The sequence below is a fragment of the Medicago truncatula genome, chromosome 6, assembly GCF_003473485.1.
Source record: "Medicago truncatula cultivar Jemalong A17 chromosome 6, MtrunA17r5.0-ANR, whole genome shotgun sequence".
NCBI classification, from domain to species: Eukaryota; Viridiplantae; Streptophyta; class Magnoliopsida; order Fabales; family Fabaceae; genus Medicago; species Medicago truncatula.
The window spans coordinates 2,449,260-2,470,247 of record NC_053047.1 but is presented as its reverse complement, the minus strand read 5'-3'; the positions used below and the strand labels follow the sequence as shown (position 1 = coordinate 2,470,247).

General features: G+C 32.9%; 2 protein-coding genes across 3 annotated transcripts; both read left to right on the top strand.

The window, feature by feature from the left end:
• Nucleotides 1-817: 817 nt before the first annotated feature.
• On the top strand, nt 818-2,408 carry LOC120580955 (uncharacterized). The gene is made up of 2 exons (XM_039835311.1): nt 818-845; nt 1,627-2,408. Exons 1-2 carry the CDS (start codon nt 818-820, stop codon nt 2,406-2,408), a joined length of 810 nt encoding a protein of 269 aa, XP_039691245.1.
• A 5,980-nt stretch (nt 2,409-8,388) lies between these two features.
• On the top strand, nt 8,389-17,817 carry LOC11421085 (paired amphipathic helix protein Sin3-like 2). 2 transcript variants are annotated; one of them, XM_003618345.4, is made up of 23 exons: nt 8,389-8,699; nt 8,866-8,947; nt 9,571-9,777; nt 9,883-10,069; nt 10,168-10,266; nt 10,365-10,538; nt 10,620-10,893; nt 11,544-11,680; nt 12,255-12,330; nt 12,423-12,452; nt 12,621-12,808; nt 12,901-13,055; nt 13,183-13,310; nt 13,417-13,671; nt 13,790-14,434; nt 14,559-14,653; nt 14,847-15,458; nt 15,545-15,642; nt 15,762-15,900; nt 15,986-16,138; nt 16,209-16,372; nt 16,525-16,636; nt 17,327-17,817. In XM_003618345.4, the coding sequence occupies exons 2-23, from the start codon at nt 8,868-8,870 to the stop codon at nt 17,480-17,482; spliced, it is 4,164 nt and encodes a 1,387-aa protein (XP_003618393.2). In that variant the 5' UTR covers nt 8,389-8,699; nt 8,866-8,867; the 3' UTR covers nt 17,483-17,817. The 2 variants fall into 2 exon arrangements, with proteins under 2 accessions (XP_003618393.2, XP_024642003.1); XM_024786235.2 differs by having other exon boundaries at nt 11,541-11,680.
• The last annotated feature ends 3,171 nt before the right edge of the window (nt 17,818-20,988 follow it).

Here is a 20,988-nt window from a genome sequence, read left to right as displayed (position 1 = left end):
TGTTTGGTTATTGCTAGGAAATTCTAACAAGAACATGTCAAACTAAAGTTTATCTTAGATCAAAATAACGACTTCATCATCTCTTGACTTTTGCTAGTTGCTATATAATTTAAAAAAAAAAAAAAAGTATCTTTGATAAATAACTACTCCAAAATGAACAATGGATAAGAACCGGTGATGAAAGCAAGGAAAATGGTCTTATACATGTGAAAGGAATTTCAAAAAATATACTCCAATGTAGTAACAAATACAACTTTTTTTTTATGATCCTTAAAAAAAAAACTTATTCGTTTTTTGAACAACCAAGAGTGATCCAAGAAGAAGTGTTAATGTTAGTGAAAAAAAATTGGATGAATTGAAGGGACTACTATCCCAAGTAATAGAGCGCAAAAGAAAGTCTGTGATGATCATAACTATTTGGACACAATATACGAAAATATTTACAATTTTTTAAAAAAGATAAAAAAGAGAAAATAATTAAGCAATGTGTATTTAGAAAATAATTAAATAATATTTATTTTGATACATGTATGTTTAAATACTATGCCAAAATCATCGTGACTATAAGTATTTGACTATTCTTTAAAAAAAAAAAAAAAAAAAAACTATTTGACTATTTTCCAAACAAACACTAATGCCAAAAAGTGGCATCAAGGAAAAGAGGGACAGACACAACACTTGGGTGACATTGTGGTTGGTGACATTGGCCAACCACAATGTCACATGTGGCTTTCTTCTTTTTCTTTCACAAATTTTTTTGTTGTTTTACACACTTGTAACATTGTGGTTGGTAATGTCACCAATGTCACCAACCACAATGTCACCCAAGTATTATCCCTCAAAAGGTGAGACTATAGCCACTATTGAGCCCTAGGCTAATACACCTTGCAATCTCGAATTAAAAATAAAAATTGGATCTTTTATTTTACAAGTTTCTTCATATTTAAATATTAGAAATTTTAATTATTTTCACTTCATTTTCTTAATTAATATAAATTTTATATTGTAATAACTCTTATTTATACTTTTTCAAAAGAGTCTAACAATCAAACTCGCACACATAAAATGTAAAAAAGAAAGGTGTTGTGAGTTTTGTAATTGCTAACATAAATGGTTTACTATATGAATTGTACTTACGAATGATTTTTTTTTTTCCATATTAGAACAACTTTTTAGTCTTCGTGAATTTAACTCAGTTGATAGGAACAATACATACTCCCTCCATTCGTTTTCTTTTGATGTTTTAGCTCTTGACACAAGTTTTAAGAAGTAATTAAAGTATATAAACATCTGTGTGTTTTTTACTTAAATGTCTTTATTTATCATTAAATTCACATGTGATAAACCAAATGTCACAACTACTTTAATAGTTTATTGTGTTTTTCAACAAGGGTAAACTTGAGAAAACAATAATAAATTCACTAAAACATTAAGAACCAATACACTATCTTATGCAAAACCTCTCAAGAAAACTTCCAATTGGATCTCCTACGAGGTTGTGACCAATATCATCCTTTATTTTACGGGTACCATGTGAGAGATTTGGATACGATTAATCATCATGGGATTGTACAGAGGTTATTGTTTGGGAGACCATTTCTTTTGAGCATGTTTTGGTAATTTTAGGACATTTTTTGAAGACCAACGAGTGTTTTGTGTTGCTTAATGTTTATGCCCCATGTAAGGTATCCAGACAGCAGGTGCTTTGGGATAATATTTCTCTGAGGTTGACTGCATTCGACGGTCAGAATATATGTGTTTGTGGTGACTTTAATGTGGTCCGCTGTGTGGAGGAACGGCGTAGTGTGGGAATGGTTTGTAGGCAGTCAAGGATTACTAATTTTAATCAGCTTATTGATGGTAATTTTTTGCTGGATCTCCCTCTCCGTGGTCGTAGCTTCATTTGGTACCGCGACGATATAAGGTCTATGAGTCGTATCAATCAGTTTTTGCTTTCTGAAAGCTGGTGTGTGACTTGGCCTAATTGTGTTCAGTCGGCTTCGACTAGGGGAGTGTCGGATCATTTCCCTTTACAGTTGTTTATTGATGAGGAAAATTGGGGGCCGAAACCGCTTTGTATGCTAAAGTGTTGGGAAAAATTTTCGAATTACAAAACTTTTGTCCGTGACCAATGGAACTCTTTCCTTGTGGATAGATGGGGTGGTTATGTGCGGAAGGAAAAATTTAAGTTAGTTAAAATAGCGATAAAAGGTTGGCATCAGCTTCATTCTCAAAATTTACCAGCAAAAATTTTGTCTATGAAGGATAAAATTACAGCTTTTGATATGAAAGGAGAGTCTGCAGTTTTAGATGATGAGGAGGTTGAGGAGCTTCATGGGTTATATGAGGAGTTGTTCTCTTTATCTCGGATAAATAATAGTATTTGTTGGCAACAGTCGAGGGCATAATGGCTTGGTGAAGGGGATGCCAATTCAAAATTCTTTCATGCAATTATGTCTAATAGGAGGAGAAGGAATGTGGTGTCGTGCTTTCTAAGGAATGGGGTGTTGGTGGAAGGGGTTGAAAATGTGTGTAATGCTGTTTATATTCATTTTTCCTCCCATTTTCAAGCACGCTTGGTGGAGCGCCCTAGTATGGCTGGCCTCCAATTTCACTCTTTGTCTTATGGTGAGGGGGTCAGCTTGGTGAAGCCGTTCTCGGTAGAGGAAGTGAAGGCAACGGTGTGGGATTGCGATAATTATAAATGTCCGGGACCTGATGGTATATCCTTTGGTTTCATTAAAGATTTTTTGGAAATTTTGAAGGAAGATGTGATGTCTTTTCTTGTGGAATTCCATATGAACGGTAGGCTGGCCAAAGGGATAAATAGCACCTTCATTGCTCTTATCCCTAAGGTTGATAGCCTACAAAGGTTGAATGATTTCAGACCCATTTATTTGGTGGGAAGTAGTATGTACAAGATTTTATCGAAAGTCATTTCTAATAGACTTCGTTCGATTATTGGATTAGTTATATCAGACTCTCAGTCAGCGTTCATTAAAGGTCGTCAGATTCTGGAAGGCATTCTAGTTGCTAATGAAATTGTTGATGAAGCTCGTCAGTGCAATAAGGAGATTTTACTTTTCAAGGTTGATTTTGAGAAAGCTTATGATTCGATAGATTGGGCCTATCTGGATGAGATTATGATTTTGATGGGGTTCCCGACTCTTTGGCGGAAGTGGATTAAAGAATGCATCATAACAACAACTACATCTCTTTTGGTTAATGGGTCTCCTACGGCAGAGTTTCCATTGGAGAGGGGGTTGAGGCAAGGTGATCTTTTGTCCCCTTTCTTGTTCCTTTTGGCCGTAGAGGGATTCCATGTGTTGATGGAGTTGTTTTCTGCTAATAATCTTTTTACAGGCTATCAGATGGGGAGAGGTGATTCAATAGTTGTTTCTCACTTGCAATTCGCGGATGATACTCTAATTTTGGGTGAGAAGTCTTGGGTCAATGTCAAGGGTATGTGTGCTGCTTTTATTCCTTTTGAATCTTTGTCTGGGTTGAAGGTGACTTTTTCAAAAAGTCAGTTGGTTGGTGTAAATGTTGAGAGGTCGTGGTTATTAGAGGCGGCTAAGGTATTGAACTGTAGGGTTGATGCTCTTCCTTTTGTGTATTTGGGGTTGCCTATTTGTGGAAACGCGAGACGTCTGTCTTTTTGGGTGCCTGTAATTGATCGCATTAAGTCTAGGCTGTCGGAGTGGAAATCTAAACATTTATCATTAGGTGGTCGTCTAGTTTTGCTGAAGTCTGTCCTGTCATCTCTGCCTGTTTATGCTCTTTCTTTCTTCAAGGCCCCGACATGTATTGTCTCCTCTATTGAATCTATTTTAAATTGTTTTTTTTTTTTGGAGTGAGGACCACATGAAGATAACATGGGTTGACTGAAATTTTGTTTGTTTAAGTAAGGAGGTTGGTGGTTTGGGGATAAGGAGAATTAGAGAATTTAATAATGCTCTATTAGGAAAGTGGTGTTGGAGGTTGTTGATAGATAAGGATAGTTTGTGGTTTAGGGTGTTGTCGGTCCAGTATGGTATGGAGGGCGGCCATGTGTTAGATGGATGAAGGTCATGTAGCTTCCTCTTGGTGGCGTGATATTGCAACCTTTCGTAGGAAGGAGTGGTTTCGTGATCATGTTAGTCGTGTGGTGGGAGATGGGAAGTTAACTATGTTTTGATTGCATGACCGATTTGGCTCATTAAACCCCCGGTTTGCCGATTCTAACCGAGTTTGTCCGATTCATGCCGGTTCACACCAGTTTGACTGCATGACCGATCCAACATGCCAACCGAACTGGTTTCCCCTCCGGTTCATGGTCAGATTCGACTGGTCGGTCCGGTTTTCAAAACTATGCTCTCAATTTATCGTCAAATTATGAAAGAGATACTCAAATAAAAGAGACTATTACTTTTCCCACCCTATGGCCTTCTCCCGCGCCCTGTAAAATTTTCAAAAATGTCTTTGTGCATTCCGGATTTTAAAATCCGGATTCATGTTTACTATTTCGGATTTTATAATCCGGACAATTCTTATGTGTATAATCATCCATTACACTCTCTCACATTTCAGCAGTTTTGAGTTTTGCTTTTAAAAATAACAAAAAACTAAGTAAAAAAAATGCTAAGAATGTATCAAATAAAATCATAAAAATAGCACCAAAAAAAATTCTAAAAATCAAATAAAATTATTGCAAATTTTTTCGGATTTTTCTGAGAATATGAAAAATTTTAAAAAATGAAAAATGAGTCTAAACGATTGAATTTTGGATTTTGAGGGGCGGAGTCCCGTAAGAAGTCACTTCTATGAGAGTCATGGTCCTTGAATTTTTTCTGATTTTCTGGGCAAGTTTCGGAGCAATCCGATCAAGTAGTCCGAAAACTCGGTTTTTAACTACGAATAGGTAACAATGACCCAAAACAGAAGGATGAGAGTTAGGAAGATTAATATTGTCCCTAAAATGACTATCCATGTTACAAACATGTTCAGAATTTGTGCGGATAGAGTTCGGATTATATAATCCGAACTGTTTTACCTTGAAAAAGGGTGTTTAGGGGGTTTCCAGATTATGTAATCCGAGGGTAATTTTGAAAAAAATAGGGCGTGCGAGGAAAGACATAGGGTGGAAAAAGTAATGCTCAGTAAAAGATCAACGAGATCTATTAACATGTCCACTTAAAATGACTCATAGTAAAGACATGCAATTTTTTTTTTACGATGAATGTTATCAACACTCTTTTTTTAACATTGATTCTCTTATCATATGAAACTCATTTAAACTCTCCATTTAGAAATGAATCTCATATAAAATGGTTGACCCACACAAGTTTCACCCAATAACAAAGGCTTAATAGCAGTTTTTGCTCCCATACCAATTTTGATCAAGTCAGTGCACACGTGAACGCCACATGTGTAATAAATAAACAAATTACACATGTGGCGTCCACGTCAGCTTTGACTTGGTCAAAATATCCATGGGATGCCAAAACTGCAAAAAAGACAATACTTATGGGACAATTTTGTATTTTATTTTGTTAGGGGTCAAAATCGCAACTTTTTAAAACATAGGGGACCAAAACTACTATTAAGCCAATAACAAATTAAGTTTTAATAAGTTTTAAAAACAGTGTTAAAAAGATATTGTTTCTATCATTTCTCTTTTTCCAAATATCTATCTACATTTTAATGTACATTTATGAAAGACAAACACAGATAGAAAATTAATGAAATTCAACAATGGCATCTGCATATTAAAATGATTTAAATATATTTTTAGTCCTTATAAGATTACAAGTTTTTAAGTTTAATCCTTACAAGTTTTTTTATTCACTGTTGGTCCCGATTTGCAGTTTATCAATATTATTTTAGAGGATGAGAGGTATTCATTTTTTGTAAATTTTTTTAAAATAGGGATCATTCTTACAAACTATAATATTGTGGAGGACTAAGATTTTGCTATTTCTATTGCGCTAACATATATGATTATGTTATTATGTTTGTTTGTATAATTTTGATTAAAAATTTTAAAATTTTAAATATTATAGAAATTATTTCTAAACTCAACATATTTTAGTTTGCCTGCATATAAAATTAAGGTAAAATAATGATTATTTATTGTTTATTCTAATAGTAATTAGTAACATCATAACATAAATATGTGTGTTGTGTAAAAGAAACATCGTAAATAAATGCTATGATTGCGATAAAAGAATATCTTTAAAAACTATATTTTCCGTAAAGTCTCCATCTTCTCCTTCTATTTTCCATTCTTTAATGAGAACTTTAGTTGAATTTTGAGAAACTCCACTTGATAAAGCTACATATAACTGACCAAGACTGAAAACATGTCGTGGAAGATAGATTCCGACATTGGAAATGGTCTGCCCTTGTGACTTATTTATGGTAATAGCAAAAGTTAGTCTAACGGAAAACTATTTTCTACTAAGCAAAAAGGGAAGTCATTAACTCACATTTGTTTTTAATTTAATTATGGCAAGAATGCTCTTTTTCCAGCATTGCTTCCTGCTAGGATATCCATATTCAACATATTCTTAAATAAACAACGACATAACAATCGTGTTCCATTACACATGCCATATCTAGGATCTATGTTTCACAACAACATCAAAGGTGCACCTTTTTTTACCTTTAAAAAATATGGTGGGATACTTCCTTCAGCAGTTGAGTTTAGGAATTTCTGTTGATATAAGTTATGAGAATCCCTTCAACATTATTATTTTTTGCTCACGATTGTTACTAATCTTTTTTTTAGAGGATTTAAAGTCTAATCTTTAACATTATATTTTGCACACGTTTGTTACTAATCTTTTTATCAGAAGATTTAAAGTCCAATATTTAACATTATTTTTTGCTCACGATTGTTACTAATTATTTTTTTTTAGAGGATTTAAAGTACAATCTTTAACATTATTTTTTTGTCACGTTTGTTACTAATTTTTTTTAGAGTATTTAAAGTCCAATCTTTAAAAATACTTTTTGCTCACGTTTGTTACTAATTTTTTTTAGAGGATTTAAAGTCCAATTTTTAACATTATTTTTTGCTAATATTTGTTACTAATATTTTTTTTAAAGGATTTAAAGTTCAATCTTTATCATTATTTTTTACTCGCGTTTGTTACTAATATTTTTTTAGAGGATTTAAAGTCCAATCTTTACCATTTTTTTGCTCATGTTTGTTACAATTGATCAAAGGCTAAGGAAAAGTAACTTATATTAATAAAATAATATGGAAATTCTGTTTTTTGTGGAAGTAATAAAATAATATGGAAATACTGTTTTTCGTGGAATGGATATGAAAATACTTGGCAATTTTTGTCGATTGTATTGAGGGGAACAAAACAGATGTACAACATCGACTGATAAAAAGTATCATGAGTTTTTGTTTTGTGCTAGTTTTTTGTGAGTTTGATCTGTGGTTAACGGAGGTAAAATAGGGTTAACGGGGACGATTAGTGACATGGATTAGTAACCCACGTGTTATTTTATAATTGGCTAAAAGTAAGAACAATTCATAAGGAATTGTGCTTAAGTTTTCTCCTTAAATTAAATTTATTCTTATCTATTTGTTACATGTATTATTTGTATTTAAAATTAAAATTAAAAATTAAAGGTATTTTGGGAAAGAAAAGTCCAACCCAAAAGTGTGCTGAAAGAGGTAGTTTTCTTTATATATAGTATAAATTAAACTTGAAAACTCATAATTTTCTAGGGACAAAAAATTTATTTAACCTTATAAAATAGATCATTTTCGTAAAATATGGACATTAATCGTTCATTTGTGTCTATTTATCATTTAAGTGAACAATAAACAAAACAAACCCGAATTCATTATATTTTTTCTAGTCGATATCTATATTATATATAAAGAGAATAATGGATTTTAGAAGATATTGGGTTAACTTTTTTGTTATTTCAATTATATTTTTAAACAAATTTTTCTATAATAATATTATATTGTTGTTGTTATTAAAAAAGATAAGAATTTTTGTTACATTATTGTTGTCATTGAAAAAGATAAATATTGTTTGTTGAGTTTGTTACATTTTAAAGTCACAAATATATCTTTACTTATAATTTTAATTTCTATAAAATATCTTTTGTAATTTACACACAAATTTCCATAAAATATTGTTGATAATCTATAGGTGTTAGCGCAATAAAAATAACGAAAATACGAGCAGTAAGTCTCCATCTTTTCGTTATTATAAAATAACAATAATCATTTAAATTTATATACAACAGAGAGAGTCAATAGTAATAATTTCGACAATTTTATCGGTTGAGATAAGACTAATGGGCCGGATTACTTACAAGACTAACGTAACAACAAACACAAGACACATATATAAAGCAAAACTTGTTCCTCAATTTCACTTCATTCTTCATTATTTTTTTCAAAACCTGAAATTTCGAGTTCTGAAAATTTTCATACTTTCACGTACCACCGTTTTCTCTCACACCAAAACTCTCTCTCTTTCTCTCTCTCTCTCTCTACACTGTTTCTTCAATTAAATCTCACAACGTAAGAGAGAGACACAACAACACAAACCTTAAAATCCAACAACTTGTTTTCTTTTTCTTTGATCAAAAAAATCGTTTTTTTTCCTCTCCGATCAAACCCATCTTGAAGATCTACTCAAGTTGTTGTTTTCTCAGCATAATTTTCGTGGGAAATTCATAAAGTATGATTTTTTTTTTCCTTTTCACTTTCTGGGTCATCTTCATATACACTCAATTCAATGTTATTGTTAATCAAATTGTTAATTATGTTGTTAATGTTGTTGTTGATTTAATTGATCAATTGAATTGTTAATTTTTTCATTTGATTTTGTGATTTTGATTTTGTAGGTATGAAGAGGGCTAGAGATGATATTTACTCTGCTTCTGCTTCTCAATTCAAAAGACCCTTTGGTTCATCACGTGGTGATTCGTATGTTTTTTTATCTTGATTTCATTAATATTATAATTATAATTTGAATTTGAAATTTTGATTTTGGTATTTTTTTGCCCTATTTTGTGTTAATGCGCCAATTTTGTTTTTTCAGTCTTTGGGATTAGTTTTGTGCCCTAATTTTGTGTTTCACCGTTGAATTGTTGAATTTGAATTCATATACTTATATCTATTTCACTTGTGGTGTGAAATTGCTGTTGAATTTCATTAGGGTCATGTTTGATTTGAATTTAATTTGATTTGGAATTAGTTTTGTGCCCTAATTTTGTGTTTCACAAATTTTGAATTCATATACCTATATCTATCTCACTTGTGGTGTTTAATTGTTGTTGAATTTCATTAGGTTTATGTTTCATTTGTGTTGAAATTGATTGTGGAGTTGTTGTATGATGGGATCATTGGTTAAAGTGAAAGGAATTGTTGTATGAAACTTACTAGGCAAGTAATACGAGTAATGTTGAAAATTGAAGAACTCCCTGTGTGCATGTATTTGTGGATTGAAGAATGTTATGAATTTTGATAGTGTTGTAGGTTGTGATTAGCATGTTGTAGTTGTTGATATTTAGGGTTTCTGAAATTGTGATTGCATTTTGTGTGTGAAGCTATGGTCAAGGCCCCGGAGGTGGCGGTGGCGGTGGTGGAGGTGGAGTTAACGGAGGAGGAGGAGGAGGTGGGGGAGCAACTACCTCCCAGAAATTGACAACCAATGATGCTTTATCCTATTTGAAGGAAGTGAAAAACATGTTTCAGGATCAAAAAGAAAAATATGACATGTTCCTCGAGGTCATGAAAGATTTCAAGGCTCAAAAGTATGTTCTTAAACATTTGTACGTTTTGTTATGATTTTGAATGACAGAACATTGTGCCTAAACAATCAAGGGATCTTAATATTATTTATTTTTGGCTGTTTCCAGGACTGACACTACTGGTGTCATAGCAAGGGTTAAGGAACTATTCAAAGGTCACAACCATTTGATTTTTGGATTTAACACTTTCCTGCCAAAGGGGTATGAAATAACACTTGATGAGGATGAGGACGAAGCTCCTCCGAAGAAAACAGTTGAATTTGAAGAAGCTATTAGTTTTGTGAACAAGATTAAGGTAATGTACTTTTTTTTTCCTTCTTCCATTCAAGTTACTGAGTTAGTTTACTGGTATAATTGGTTCGTAGCTTTAATTGGTTGGTTTTTCTGCCACAGAAACGTTTCCAAAATGATGAACATGTTTACAAATCATTTTTGGACATTTTGAATATGTATCGCAAAGAGCACAAGACCATCACTGAGGTTTATAGTGAGGTAATAGCTTTGTCCTATCACTTTGCTTTCTTTTTTCTTATTTTTTTGTTTAAAAAAATTGGCTGAAATGTTTACTTCTTTTAAATAAAAAACTCTAGGTTGCTACCCTTTTTAAGTCGCATGGAGATTTGCTCGATGAGTTCACTAGATTCTTACCAGATAATTCTTCAGCACCTTCCACACAGCATGCTCCATTTGGTCGAAATTCAATGCAGCGCCTCAATGAGCGGAGTTCTATGGCACCCATGATGCGGCAAATGCAAGTAGATAAGGTAGTAAGAGCCTTCCTCTTCATAACGATTTTTGTACTTTTTGAAAGAAAAGAACATTGTCATAAAAACTTACTTTTACAGCAACGATATCGGCGAGACCGATTTTCTTCTCATGATCGTGATATAAGTGTTGAACGTCCTGATCTGGATGATGACAAAACAATGATGAACTTTCACAAGGAGCAGAGGAAGCGTGAGAGCAGGGATAGAAGGATGCGCGATCACGATGATAGAGAACATGATCTTGATAACAGCAGGGATTTGCACTCACAACGCTTTCCTGACAAAAAGAAATCTGTTAAGAAGACTGAAGCTTATGACTTTGCTGCTCATGATGATAAAGATGGAATGAAGCGTAAGATATCATACTATGCTTTGGATTATTACATTGCCTGGATACGTGGTCTATATTTATTACATTTTTGGTCCTTACTGTTATTTTAGTTTTCCAATGAACCATCATGTTTTCAATATGCTGTAGATTTCTCAATACTTGTGTTATAAAATATAATGGTTATTGGCACTAGTGTCACAGCCTAAAAAAATTAAGAAGAGGAAATGAAACTATAATTACTTTTCTATATTATCAAACACTCAAATTTTACATACAGAGAGATTGAATCTGAATTCTAAAATATGCGTGGACGTAGATCAATTGTTATAAAACTATCAAATTTGACTCCACTATTTCTTCTTATTTGTTTGGATACAAGACTCCACTATTTATATTACTGCCATATCACTTTTTCTTTCTTTACAAGTTGTTAGATGCATAGAACTTACTATTAGGACCATAACAATTGTTGAATGATGCAGTCCCATGTTTGGAGTTAAAAAAATGAACATATGCATGATTAAATTTAGCCATGTCGAGTTCTTGAAAAAAAAAAATTTAGTATTTGTTTGTCCTGTTAGCATCTTTCTTGATTGTATTTGAGACAATATTGACCTATATAATTTTCTATGTTTTGTTACTTATTTATTTAATTTTTGTATTTGTAGCAGTCATGTATAGTCAAGCAATCAGTTTCTGCGATAAAGTTAAGGAGAAGTTGAGCAGCGCTGAGGACTACCAAACATTCTTGAAGTGCCTTAATATTTTTGGCAACGGAATTATAAAAAAGAATGATTTACAAAATTTGGTATGTGCTTCATTTTTGTTTTGGATCGTTATTTCATCTTGCTCCCTTTAGATCTCTAGGACTTTTATAAAGTTTCATTAGTTGACGTATGAAAATTAGTTGGTGAAGATTATTTACTACTCAAATGATCTGACTTATGGTATATGCTACTTTGGACAACTTATTTAGTACGAAAAGAAAATGATAGGAGCTTGCATAGATTGTATGAAAAGTTTAGGATCCCAGAAAACTGCCAGTCTCATGTTTATAGCAAGTGTCTGAGATTGTAATCTAACATTACATTTTTTTATATAATTATACATATTTAGATTGGATGTATATGGTTGTGTAAGTTCCCAACCCTAGTTTTTGGATTGTCATTCTGGTTTGTGCTTGGGATGTTTGAATAACTTTCAGCCACTAACAAAAGATGTTACTTCTCTCTTCTAAGTAAAACTTACATATAAAATTATGCAACGAGTTCGAAAGAATTGCAACAGTATTCCAATTTATCATTTTCACTATCTCATAAGCATTACCTTGTGAGTTCTATTGACTCCAGACAATTTATATCCTTTTGAAATGTATGTTTCAGGTGACCGATTTACTTGGAAAGCATTCTGATCTCATGAGCGAATTCAATGATTTCTTAGAGCGTTGTGAAAATATTGGTAATTACTTTTCAACTCTTCTGTTTGTTGTTGTCGCTGTTATTGTATTTTCTCATGCCTTGAGGTTTTTTTGTGCCTATTTGTTTTTGCAGACGGGTTCCTTGCTGGTGTCATGAGTAAAAGTATGTTTATGCCTGTATCAGCTTTCCTCCTAATGCTTATATCATTACAATTTTTTACTTCATTTAAGGAGTCATTCAAATGATGATGTTGAAATAGCTGAATAATTAATTTTTTTTTTTTTTTCATTCATTTGATTAATTTTATGGTTGGAATTATATTGATTTTAGAGCCACTTGCTGGTGATGGTCATTTATCTCGATCATCCAAGTTGGAGGACAAAGAACATAGGCGTGAGACGGATGGAGGTAAAGAGAAGGAAAGATACAAGGAGAAGTACATGGGAAAATCCATTCAAGAACTTGACCTTAGCGACTGCAAACGTTGTTCTCCGAGCTACCGGCTTCTACCGGCCGATGTACGTAACTTTCAAATCGATTACTTTTCTTGTTGGTTTTGTCAAATGCACTGTTCTTGTGAATTTCCTTCACACCTTTTGTGTTTTTGCAGTATCCAATTCCTACTGCTAGTCAGCGATCTGAGCTTGGTGCACATGTACTGAATGATCACTGGGTATCTGTGACTTCCGGAAGTGAGGATTACTCTTTCAAACATATGCGCAGGAATCAATACGAAGAAAGCTTATTCAGATGTGAAGATGACAGGTAAAAAGTGTTCTGTTTTGTGGCTCCTGAATGCAATGTTCATTTCGTAGTCATTGGTTTGTCTTAAGATGAAATGTATCGACACTGTTGGCATTTAGAGGTGATGACATTGTTATTTCCGATGTAGGTTTGAGCTGGACATGTTATTAGAGTCTGTGAGTTCCGCTGCTAAACGAGCTGACGAGTTATATAACAGCATTGTTGAAAATAAGATTAGTGTGGAGAGTCTAAGCCGTATTGAAGATCACTTCACTGGTATGTGTCAAAATAATCTCATTCTAAAGTGTTTTTCACTGTAACCTTATTTTTCTACTTTTTTATAGTATGAATTAATTTTTATCTGATATACATGTTTATACAGTTCTGAATCTAAGGTGCATTGAACGCCTATATGGTGACCATGGTCTTGATGTCTTAGACATACTGCGTAAGAACCCAACTCATGCTCTGCCTGTAATATTGACTCGATTGAAGCAGAAACAAGAGGAGTGGAATAGGTGTCGTTCAGATTTCAATAAAGTTTGGGCTGACATTTATTCTAAAAATCACTACAAATCACTTGATCATCGTAGCTTCTATTTCAAGCAACAAGATTCAAAGAACTTGAGCACAAAATGTAAGTCAATCTTAAATAATAATGACTGAATTGCATTGTATAGTGTACTAATTTGGTTGCGAGTTTAGTGGTATATCATCTTAATCTGTTGCAATATTTCATGTTTGGCAATATACAGCTTTGGTGACTGAGATCAAAGAAATTAAAGAGAAGCAGCAGAAAGAGGATGACATCGTTCAGACTATTGCTGCAGGAGCTAAACATCCTCTCATTCCACATTTTGAGTTTGACTTTTCTGATGCTGAAATTCACGAGGACCTGTATAAACTTGTTCGTTATTCATGTGAGGAAGTATTCCAAAGTAAAGAGTTATTCAATAAAATTATGAGGCTCTGGAGTACCTTCTTGGAACCGATGCTTGGTGTAACTTCCCAATCTCATGAGACGGAAAGGGCCGAGGACAGGAAAGTAGGACATAACGCTCGAAGTTCTGTTGCACCTAACGTAGGAGGTGATGGAAGCCCTAACAGAGAGTCGAATTCAAGGCTACCAAAATCTGACAAGAATGAAGTTGATGGTAGAGTAGGTGAAGTTAAAAATGGTCACCGGACTAGTGTAGCTGCCAATGATAAAGAAAATGGTTCTGTTGGTGGCGAGCTTGTTAGTAGAGATGATCATTTAATGGATAATAAAGGGCAGAAAAGTGTTGAAAGCAGTGATAAAGCCCCTGGATTTGTTAAACAGTTCTCCTCTGATGAACAAGCAGCGAGAAACTCTGCATCTGTCACAATTAGAGGCGAAAGCAGTGTGCATATGTCCCCAGGTCCGTATACAACATAGTTGTGTACCATGTGATTTTTTTTCTTTCTATTTATGTTAACTCAATTCATTTCTCTTATGTTTAATTTTATTGTTGTCAGAATACTAAATTTTGTTTATATTTCAAGGTCGCGTACTTACTCCAACCCGACCTACTGATGCTGATGTCTCTGTTGCTGTAGTCATAGCCAAGTCTCCGAGTGTTAATGTACCTTTGGTGGAGGTATGAGTTTCCATCTCTGTCCAATGTCGAGTTCCTTTTATCTAGTTTTTATACTTAAAAGATAACCTAATTTTTTAACTTAGATCTTTTTTTCTTTTAATACCGTTTGACCCAAACATAGCCTTAGTCGAAGGGTTTTATTTTTTTCATGCTTATAATGATATCGGTATGTCGGCTTATCTCTGTGTCTCAGGGCGTTGCCGCTGCACCTCCAGTACCAGTGGCCAATGGCGTGTTAGTTGAGAACAGTAAAGTTAAAAGCAATGAAGAATCTTCTGTGCCTTGCAAAGTTGAAAAAGAAGAGGGTGAGTTATCCCCGAATGCTGACTCTGAGGAGGATAACTTTGTTGCCTATGGAGATTCAAATGCACAGTCAAACCAGAATGACGATAGAAGGAAATACGAGTCTAGAAATGGGGAGGACGAGCACCGTCCAGAGGCTGGAGGTGATAATGATGCAGATGCTGATGACGAAGACAGCGAAAATGTTTCTGAAGCTGGTGAAGATGTGTCAGGAAGTGAGTCTGCTGGTGATGAATGCTCCCGGGAAGATCATGAGGAGGAAGATATGGAACATGATGATGTTGATGGTAAAGCCGAAAGTGAAGGTGAAGCAGAGGGGATGTGTGATGCTGATGCACAAACTGGAGTAGATGGCTCATCTTTACCGTTATCAGAGAGGTTCCTGTCAACTGTGAAACCTCTCACAAAGCATGTATCTGCAGTTTCATTTGTTGAAGATGTGAAGGATTCAAGGGTGTTTTACGGAAATGATGATTTCTTTGTTCTCTTTAGGCTTCATCAAGTAAGGATGATGTTGATTCCTTTTTGTTTATGTCGAAAAAATTTCCTTTGTGTTGATGTCTTGTGTATTCTTTATGAACTTGGCAGATTCTTTATGAAAGGATCTTATCTGCAAAAGAAAATTCAACAAGCGCTGAAATTAAATGGAAAACAAAAGATGCTAGTTCCACAGATCTTTACGCAAGGTACATCCTGTAATTATGTATAGGTTTAAACTATATAATCACATTAGTACTTGTACTTTTCAATTCAATCAACAAGATTTAATTTTTATCTTATTTTCCACTGTTCTTTTTTTGTTTAGATTTATGGATGCATTGTACAATTTGCTCGATGGATCCGCCGAGAATGCCAAGTTCGAAGATGAATGTCGAGCAATTCTTGGAAACCAGTCTTATGTGCTATTCACATTGGACAAGTTAATATATAAATTAATCAGACAGGTATATTGCTTTATTCATTTGTCCTACATGCTTTTGATTTGTTTCTCTTTAAAGGCTAAAATGTAATAATATACCTACACTGCAGCTTCAAACTGTTGCAACCGATGAGGAAGACGCTAAGCTTCTCCAATTATACGAGTATGAAAAGTCTCGAAAACCTGGGAAATTAAATGATTCAGTGTATCATTCAAATGCGCATGTCATCCTTCACGAGGAGAACATATATCGTTTTCAATGTGTAGGTCCTTCGTAAACAGAAGCATTTGTTATTGACTTCATGATTTGTTATTGACTTCATCTTTTTGCAGTCATCTAGTTCCTCTCGGCTCTCCATCCAGCTCATGGACAATATGAATGAAAAGCCCGAGATTGCTGCTGTTGCTGTTGATCCAGATTTTTCATTTTATCTGCACAATGATTTTCTGTCTGTCCTCCCCGGCAAAAAGGAGCCTCATGGCATTTTACTGGAAAGGTACATATTATCTTTAAGGGACTTAAAATGTATAAAAAATAGAGGCTAAAAATGATTTTCCATTGTTTTCTTATTGGTGTTTTAGCATTTTTCTTTATTCATATTCAATTTAGTGATGCATAAGATTCTTCTTTTTATTTTGCTCTTCTCAGAAACAAACCAAAATATGGGGACTTAGATGAGCTTTCTGCAATTTGTGCTGTAATGGAAGATGTCAAAGTAGTTAATGGATTGGAATGCAAGATATCTTGCAACTCATCCAAGGTATGCTTACTTTTCATACCAGTGATTTTCCATTTTGCAGTTTAGTACTTTATTCATAACTAGTTAAAACACATGCAATGCGTGGTTGTACCTTTTATCAATATATTAAATGATTAAGATGAAATAAATATATTAAAAAAATTATTTTGATTCCTTAATAAGTTTTTCCTCATTTTTGTAGGATGAATAAACAATATTTTACGACTATTGGTATAATTGTGTTTTAGAGATGAGAAACAAATGTTTATCTAACAAAGGAATTAGGTCTTTGTGCAACTGTTGTTTAGTCTGGAAACTTGTACAACACACCACCGTAGTTCTTGTAGCACCTGAGTTTTTATGTATCATTATGAACCCTCTGGATTTGAAATGTTTGATAATATATAGTAGAATTTGAAGAACCTAAATTTACAAGGTAATTTGATATTATTATTATTATCATCATCATTTATTATTTTTTGTTTTTTTTCAACACTTATTATTTCTTGAAAACCAATGAAATCAATCTAAAGCTTTTTCCCACTAGATGGTGTCAAAAAAATAAACAAAAACAATGTTATAATGTCTTGTCATGAATTAAATCCAATCCAATGATGAATTGTTTAATTCTCAACTCTCTTGATATAATGTCATATAGTTTTTCTATTTTTAGCATATAGTTTTCTTCATGTTCACTATTTTCATCTGCAGATTTCTTATGTTCTTGACACACAAGATTTTTTCTTCCGACCAAGAAGGAAAAGGCGAACATCATCAACAACATCATCATCATCAAGTACAGCATCTTCTCGGTCTCGCAGGGAAAGAGAGGAAAGATTCCGCAAATTGATGGCGTCCTCCACCTAAACTGTAAATTCATGATGAAGAATTCATACACATACTTGTGTTCATACAAGAGTCTTGATGTGGCAACAACCTAGGAAAAATAACATTTTTATTTTTAGTCATAATGTTACTTGAATTTTCATATTAAAAAGTGAAGGAGGGAAATATTCATATAGGAATGTGTAATCTGTATGAGGTCACATGTATCAATGAGTGTCACTCCTTTGTAAATAGTTTGCATCATATTATTTATTTGTAGAGTATTGTACCAAATTGATATTTTTCTTCAATGGTTGCAACAATGTTGTTTAATGTTGCTTCAACCCTTCTAAGAAGGTTATGTGGTTCTTATTTTATTTCTTCATTAAAAGTTCCTATTATAAGGTTAAAGCCTGAAATGTGTTTTTTCTTAATTTCTTGGCCATCATGCATGTTTCTTTAAAATTCTATCGTGCACAAGTGAAATATGTGTTGTATGATACACGTGTTATTTTTCATCATTTGAATAATAAGTTTTACAATTTGATATGTGAGATATGACGAAACTTGCAGAAATGGCTTCACATGCTTAGCCCTATACCATATGATGATTTGGTCCCATAATTGAGCCATCATGGCCTACTAAGTTGATTACGAATGTTTTAGTTGATTATATATATATATATATATATATATATATGATGACCACAATCTAACACAAGTAGTTGGTGCACATAGTGTGAATGTAGATGTTCAGGTCTTAAATCTTAATTGAATCAAACTAAGCAACCAATGCTAGTCATAAGAATTGAATCCTTGACTATACATGCAATTCATCTTTGTTTTTTACGAACAAAAATCAAAAGCATTATAAAAGCAAAAGGCATGAAGAAAAAAACTCACGATATCCTAATCCTAGTGATAAGACCAAATTTACATGTGACATGTAGTTGATATGAGTTTAGTATACTTCATGATCACCCAACATTTACTCCTTCCATTTATTTAAGATTTATAAGAGGGAAAAAAAAAAATCATTTTTTATGTTTTCGTTATGTTTTGAAGTTTTCTGAAAATTTATTTTCTTAAAAAATACTTTTTAAGCTGAAAAATGAAATAGCTATTCTGATTAGGTTTTGGGGAATTTTGGTTTTAATAGAAGAAAAAGAAAAAAATAGTATATGGTGTCTATTATTTTCAATCATATTAATAAAAGCGATTATAACAATCTTGTAAGTGTAGCTCAATTAGTAGTCACCAGAAATAAAGTTTGCAGGGGTGTTCGAACCCTGGATTCTCCGCACTTTAAAAGTGTGTTATTTAGTCACTAGACTACTTGACTAAAAAAAAAATTATTTTAGCATGCATAATTTCCAACTTGAATGTTTTTTCAACCACATTTATGTTTTTTTTTATATATAAACAATCACTAAAAAATAATCTCTAAATTATTTCTATTTGTAAAAAAAAAAATCCAAATTCAAATACCAATAAGTCAATTCAATCAAGATAAGAAAATACAAAACTTGATCACAACAAGAAAAATCATGATTTAATGGCGACTTACTTCCGCCGCTAAGGGTCCGTTTGGTTCGAGAATTAGGAGGGGAGGGGAGGGATTTTTACGGAGGGGAGTGGAGGGAAGATATTTTTAATTAAAAGTGTGTTTGGTTCACAAGGTGAGGGGAGGGATTTTAACAGTATTTTACCGTTTTACCCTTAAACTTAATTAAATAAAAGAAACTGTTTGTTTTTACGATTTCAGAAACTGACAAAGACAAGCACACATCTAAGCCGCTATTTTATCTTAAACTGGCTCATGTATTTTGCTCCAAGCATCATATTGTTTTTTTTTTTTGGCTTTTTTTATCGGAGCAATTCTTTGTAATATTTTTTTTATAAGAGCAATTCTTTGTAATCCTTGCATTTTTTTCCAATTACTTTCGTAAAAAATAGCATAGCTCTTAAATATATGACATAAGAATTTTCAAAATCATGGATAGTGCTTATTAATTAACAATTGTAAGATAAATGAAATTTGTTGCATATGAACAAATAAGACACATGAAAGTGACTATGACTACTGTTAACTATTTCTCCTTAAAAAAAATAATGATTAATGTATAGATATATGGAAGATAAAAAAAATAAAACAAAGCATATAGATTAATGTACAGAAAAATAAAGCCAAGATTTTACACAACAAGACATGTAGGATTGGTGAATTAACAGTGAAAAAAAACACTACTAGGTTGTGATTATCCTATTTTAGCTAGAAGTGAAGATTTGCATTTTATATAAGCTGTATCTGATACTCCAACAACAATAAGTATCAATAAAAATAATGCACAGCTTTGAGGATGGATAATGTAGTGTGCCAACAGGAACAAGTTCAATAGCCAGCATCAGCCTTTAAAAAAATAAAATAAATGGCCTGCATGCTTGAGAGAGGTTTTAAGTGGGAACATGTGAAATGTAAACATGTCCTGAGTTTTTACTGTTCGTTTGCCTGTAGGCTGTAGCTATTTTATGCAAAATTTTATTTGTATATTTCTGTTCTCATGGTAAATTATTTTATTTTTTTAAAACTATGTGCGTTTTTAGTGAATTTCATTTTCAATTTGATTCAATGATTACGAGTTATATTCAGCTAATCCGATAATAGTAAGGTTGTGTAGTGAAAAAAAATTCTGGTCAAGATTTTACACAACAAGACATGGATAGGCGAATTAACTGTGAAAAAAAAACAAGCAACAACAAGTATAATAAGCTGAATTAAAATAAAATAATAATAATAAAACTTCAACGATTTCATCAAAAAAAAAAAGACTTCAACGATTTTAAAAGTGAAAAAAAACAATACTCTCAAATGAATGGATCAATACCATAAGAAAAAACACACTATGAAACAAACAAGCCACCGTAAGGATAAAGCAACAATTTAAACAATAAAGTTCCAACAACGATAACGATTAAACAAGGATAATAAAGTAGCGAATCAATAACGATGTAATTAATAATACTACGATATAGACAATGAGATGATGAAATTACTCACAATTCACTTTGGAGGAAGCCTCAAGCAGTCGTTGACAACAACAAAGTAGTAGTAAGAGCGGTTTGTACATCTAACAAATAAGAGTGGTAGATTATATAATAATAAAAATTGTTACAAGGAAAATATAACAAAATAATAATAATAATTGTTACAAGAATAAGATAACCTAATAATAATAATAAGATTGTTACAAAAATAATATAATCTAATAATAATAAAAGTTGTTACAAGGTTAATATTGAGATTTGAAATTAATTTAAGGATAATTATGGCAATGCAATAAAATTTTAAAGAGATTTGCTCCCCTCCCCTCCCCTTCCCTTCCCTTCTAAAAATTGAACCAAACACTTCAAATTAAAAATCTCCCCTCCCCTTCCCTCCCCTCCCCTCCAAAACTCTCGAACCAAACGAACCCTAAGGCTTTATTTGAAAGTTTGAAGGGGAGGGGAAAAAGGAGTTTTGGAGGGTTTTAAATATAAGGGAAAATTGA